We start from the raw sequence: 5,851 nt of genomic DNA, 5'->3' as shown, positions 1-5,851 counted from the left end.
AGATAAAACAATCACACGTTGATTAAATTTAAAGAATCAACAGGTCGGGAAAATGAAAAATCGAGTAAGAATAAGTGAAATGTATATTTACTGTTTGTCTACGTCGTGTATCACACTATAATAGACATGTCAGGAATTGTAAAATGAAAAACTGATTATCTTAAAATATGCATCATCTGATAAACCGTAACACTTTAAAAAAAAATTGTTTAAGACTTCCTGGAAATTTAGACCTGTTCCGGACCATATGTGTATTTGGACCATACGCGTATGGTCGGGCCATATGAGTATGATACTCGTTTGGTTATAAAAGGGTCGGGCCATATGAGTATTTGGACCATATAGGTATATTTTCTTTTAAATTACATTACTAGAATAAAAGTTTCAATAATACAAAAACTAAAAAAACAATGATGGTTACATGACAATGCATTATGTTTATAATTCAAATATCAGTACTACGTAAACATTAATTATTGATGACATAGTTAGTATTCATCGCTAATTATATTCTTACATGTAGGCTTGGGGTGAGATTTACTTCCACATGGTATCATAGTTTTTTTGTTCATTTGCAAGTCTTGTGTGTACACGCGTACGATCCTTTTCATTTACACCTTTTGCGAGTGAAAAGCTAGCCTTTTTGTAGCTGCGTACAGTGATACCGATAACTTGTACCATTCCGATATATCTACCGTAACGGTGTTTTAAGAAGCTCTAGATCTCAAATATCGTAACATGATTGCAATACACCATACTCACAAGACAACTCAAATAAATTATGTTACTTTTCAGTGACTTCTTGTGTAACAGTTCATTGAGACAGATTTTTTTTTTAAGTCGACACATTGCCATTCACTCGTAAAAACAAATCGGTAAAGACCATCGGTATAAAATGTGTTTATTTTAGTTTTGACAAGTAAGTTAAATTAACTATGTGAACTTCTAATTTTTATTTAGCTAATCTTTTTATTATAATATAATTATAAAATTACCTTTATGATAGCGTCTTTTTAATGAACGGTCATACCATATGAAGAGTTTCAAAGTATTAAAAGTAAACTGTAACAGAGTCTTAATTACCCCGACCATGCGCGTACGGTCGGACCATACGCGTATGGTCGGACCATATGATTATATACCCATATGGTCATGACCATACGCGTATGGTCCAAACACTCATATGGTCCGGAACAGACCCATATTCCTAATTGCTTGCCTCATATATTTGTAGTTTCGTCATATCGGAGCAGGCATTGCTTACTCTACCGGAAAACCTGAAATCACCCTTAGTTTTGTGTGGGGTTTGTGTTGCTCAGTCTTTACTTTTCTCTGTTGTGTTTGTCAATTTTTTTTTGTCCATAGGTCTTTTTCTTTTAACCACGGTGTCGTTTGTTTATTTTAGACATTTGAGTTTGAATGTCCGACTTGTAATTTTCGCCCCTCTTTTACTGAAATGATATTTACTTATGTGTTTTAGATTATCCACGTCAGATTTGTTAAGTGAACTGTCTTTATAAAAGCTTTAATTAACGCTGACAAATAACAAACTGGTTTTAGTGGAGTCGCAAAAAAAGAAAAACTATTGAATTCTTATTGAATTTTCACTTGGTAGCGTTTTATTAAATAACTTTTTAAAAGGAAATATTATGTTTTATTATAAGTTTTGAAAACACTTAATGTAAGACAAAAATGTATGACGCAACTGCTGCAATAAATGAAAATAGGTTCACATTTTTATAAAGTTGACATTGACCAAAAGTGTTATCGATTGCGTCTACATACGTATATCAAAAAAATAAAACGAGTTATTAACAACTGATGTATTTAAGATCCGTACATATTATCTATAATAAACCGTTAACTTGAAAGTATTTAAAATCAAGAAGGTAAAAAAAAATTATGACATAAGTAGAGCTGATAAAAAATCATTGATTTCAATTTTACCACATTTTTAATGCATAAAGTTATTATAATAATGTCCAAGTGCTGAAAGTTCTGAAGTATTTTCCTTAATCAGAGTTGCTGATATATCTACCCAAGCGCCATCACTTGCATGTTTTAACCATCTACTAGCAAACCATGCGTAACGAAAAACATACGGCGCAGACTCCAAAAGAGGCAGAATCTCTCTCATCATTCGAAGCTGATCATTTTCTGATGTAGTATGTGGACAGGAGAATTCGGTCAGCCATATTGGTTTATGGAATCTATCCCATGCTTGCTTAAGAAATGCCATGATTTGGTGCGCATCGCATCTATAAATATGTACTGCCACGTGGTCAACTCTGCAATTGTGACAATGTTGTAAAAATTGCTGTAACCAGTTGAGATTGGTAACTGCAGGACTAACCAATGTTTTCCCTGCGGCATGCTTTTCCAATTCTTTCCACATGACGGTAGCTTGTGCTACTGTTAGATTTGACTGCTCATGATGATCAGGCTCATTAAACCCAAGAAGATAATGTGAATCGTTAGAAACATGTATTCCTCTTTCAAAGTTTTTGCCGTTTACCATCGGTACATAACCAGATCTAACATTTAACGGACAGTGGTGGCGAAGATGCATACGATCGGGTGACTGTTGCCAGTCGTACCTACAAATAGATAAAGAAACCTAAAAATAGATAAAAGAGCCTAAAAAAGATAAAGGAACCTAAACTTAGATATTAGGAACCCAAATATTAAACTTGAAAAAAACTTTTGCGGGAATTTCTCGCTGTCTTGGAGACAAACTGATGGCCTTTAGCTGTTGTCTGCACTTTGTATCAAGTATCCAAAATAACAGCACACCGCAGACCTGATAAAAAAATGGTCGCCAATTGGACTATATCAGAAAATGTTCGTCTTGCTTTGGCTTCCATCTAGTCAAAGTTGGTATATTTTAATATTAGTTTTAATCTGCATGCTTTATGATGGTACAATGTTTTTAAACAATACCTGTATTGTATGTTGTAGACTGTATAATTACGTAGTATCTTGTTTTACTGTCCCTTTGGTATCTTTCGTCCCTCTTTTAGGAAGGGATACATCCTACTTTGTAAAGGATCACTCTGATTCAAACACAAAATTCTCTGAAACTAACATTATCAAGATGCTTGATTTCTTGATTGACCAAATATTTGTTACGTTCGGAGGACGTGTTTTTCAACAGACTATCGGCATTCCAATGGGAACAAATTGTGCCCCTTTTCTTGCCGACTTGTTTCTTTATTATTATAAGGCTGACTTCATACAGGAACTTCTTAGGAAGAAAGATAAGAGGTGAGCAATATCCTTTAACTCTACTTTCCGCTATATAGATGATGTTCTTTAACTAGATATTTCAAAATTTGGTGACTATGTCGAACGCAACTATCCCATTGGACTAGAGATAAAGGATACAACAGACACATATGTTGACTTACATCTAGAAATTGACAATGAGGGTCGATTGAAAACAAAACTTTACGACAAAAGAGATGATTTCAGCTTTCCAATTGTGAACTTTCCATTTCTAAGTAGCAACATTCCAGCAGCACCTGCATACGGTGTATATCTCCCAATTGATACGATATTTCCGTGCTTGCATTTTCTATCATGATTTTCTTGAAGGAGAGTTGTTTCTTACAAATAAGCTATTAAATCAAGAGTTCCAAATGGTGAAGACGAAATCATCTCTTCGTAAATTTTACGGACGCCATCACGAGTTGGTTGACCGTTATGGAATAACCGTTTCACAAATGATATCGTATATGTGCCTAACTTCGTACCTACAATCCTCTGATCTCTTTCATAGATGTGATCGATCGAATTAGACTATTTACCGGATGTGTTATCTCATAAGCGACACGACGGGTGCCACATGTAAAGCATCAGCTGCTTACCCTTCCGGAGCACCTGAGATCACACTAGTTTTTGGTGGGGTTCGTGTTGTTTATTCTTTAGTTTTCTATGTTGTGTCATGTGTACTATTGTTTGTCTGTTAGTCCTTTTCATTTTTAGCCATGGCGTTGTCAGTTTATTTTCGATTGATGAGTTTGACTGTTCCGTCGTCACTTTTTTTACCTGTACAAACAACATTACCACCTACTATTACGTCAGATATGATATTATGTGTGTTTATGGTTATTAATGCAGAATTTTGTCTTTCGTTTTGGTTGACCATGCAGTACAGCAGAATTTACAATGGTGATCAGCAGATTTTGATCTTTGTTACCTGTATTATTAAGTATCGATTGTCGGTACTGAAGTTTAAACATGGTAAAAGAATGTGATGGTTCTTAATCCTACTACAGACTAGATAAAACATGTGAACTTATAATACTGTCCAGTGTATACTTACCACCAATGAACGTTGTTGAATGTGGATTCATCTGAACACCGGTAATTCTTGCTTCTCACTATTCCCACACCCTTCTTGTTAGATGCATCAGTAAGATCGATGATATTGAGTGCAATCAGGCATAAAGTACTAGATACGACCAACACTGAAATATTAGAAACAAATTGTTTGAAGCTATCTGAACTAAACTTTATTTGTCGGCAATCTGTCCAAGGTTATGATTGTCCATCTGTTATTGTTTTACCTCTTATTCTATTTATTTTGTATTTACATTATGTCATAGATCATATGTATTCGTTCAGTATTTGTGTTAATTTGTCTTTTCATTGAGTAAATCCATTTCAATTGATATCTTATAGCATGGTTTCCATGCTGTAATGTTACACTATTATTTCAGATAAGGGTGAAGGTAAGGACGTATTAAAATATTTGACATTCTTCATGTGTTTGCACCTGAACATCTGTACTAAGTCAGGAACCTGATGTTTAGTGGTTGTTGTTTGTTTGTTGATGTGATTCATAAGTCTTTGTCGTTTTTTATAAAGATTAGACAGTGTTTTTTCTGTTTTAATTGTTTTAATCTAGTCATGTTTGGGGCACTTTGTAACTTGCTGTTTGTTGTGAGCCAAGGGCGTGTGATGGAAACCGTATTTTGGTTTACTTTTACAAATTGTGACTTGTGCTCGTTATAATATTCTTATGAATGTAAAGACGGTTACAATGTGGTTTAAATGCAAGAAATAAAATAACCTCCTTTGTTAATAAAAAATCCTTATTGTGACTTGTGCTCGTTATAATAATCTTATGACGGTTAAGAAGGTTACAACGTGGTTTAAACGCAACAAATAAAATTTTCATTTAAGAACCTTTTATACTTCGAGCACTGTTGATTCATTTTTACAGTCCACTAAAAGAGGGACGAAAGATATCAGAGGGACAGTCAAACTCATAAATTGAAAATAAACTGACAACGCTATGGCTAAAAAATGAAAAGACAAATAGAGAAAGTGTAGTGCACATGACACAACATAGAAAACTAAAGAATAAGCAATACGAACCCCACCAAAAACTAAGTTTTAAAAGTTTGAAGCTGACATAAAATAACCTCCTTACTAAATAAAAAAAATCAATTGTCATTTAAGAACTATTTATACTTCGTACACTGTTGATTCATTACTGTTTCATGTCAACCAGGAATTACAACAATCGTTCAACCAATTAAATATTTCCTTTTTGCCTGTATCAAACCTATTGCAAAATCGTGAAAATCAAATATCTACGAAAAACACATTTTCTACTCTTTTTTTTGAATAAAAAAATTAATGTTAATGAACTTTGTATTTCATTGAATTGGCAATCTAATCTAATAAATCAATTTCTGAAACAAAGAAAACAAAAGTGTTGTACATACCCATTATGGAAACACAAACACACAATCAAAATAGCAGTAAGATAATATAACAAGATAATACCAATATACTTGAATGTACTGATCAGACTGTAGTCTAGATCATTATAGTATAACTG

General features: G+C 33.6%; 1 protein-coding gene across 1 annotated transcript; it reads right to left on the bottom strand.

Annotated features, from left to right (window-relative positions):
• Positions 1-1,935: 1,935 nt before the first annotated feature.
• On the bottom strand, positions 1,936-5,851 carry LOC139502793 (uncharacterized). The gene is made up of 3 exons (XM_071292376.1): positions 5,736-5,851; positions 4,325-4,469; positions 1,936-2,597 (listed from the first exon to the last, which is right to left on the bottom strand). Exons 1-3 carry the CDS (start codon positions 5,737-5,739, stop codon positions 1,955-1,957), a joined length of 792 nt encoding a protein of 263 aa, XP_071148477.1. The 5' UTR covers positions 5,740-5,851; the 3' UTR covers positions 1,936-1,954.

The sequence above is a fragment of the Mytilus edulis genome, chromosome 14 (genome assembly GCF_963676685.1).
Source record: "Mytilus edulis chromosome 14, xbMytEdul2.2, whole genome shotgun sequence".
Lineage (NCBI taxonomy): Eukaryota > Metazoa > Mollusca > Bivalvia > Mytilida > Mytilidae > Mytilus > Mytilus edulis.
This window is presented reverse-complemented; position numbering and strand designations above follow the sequence as displayed.

Coding starts and splice junctions, on each gene's coding strand:
- LOC139502793 (XM_071292376.1), bottom strand. Junction 2,598..4,324: donor TTCAACAACGTTCATTGGTG/GTAAGTATACAC, acceptor ATCTATTTGTAG/GTACGACTGGCAACAGTCAC.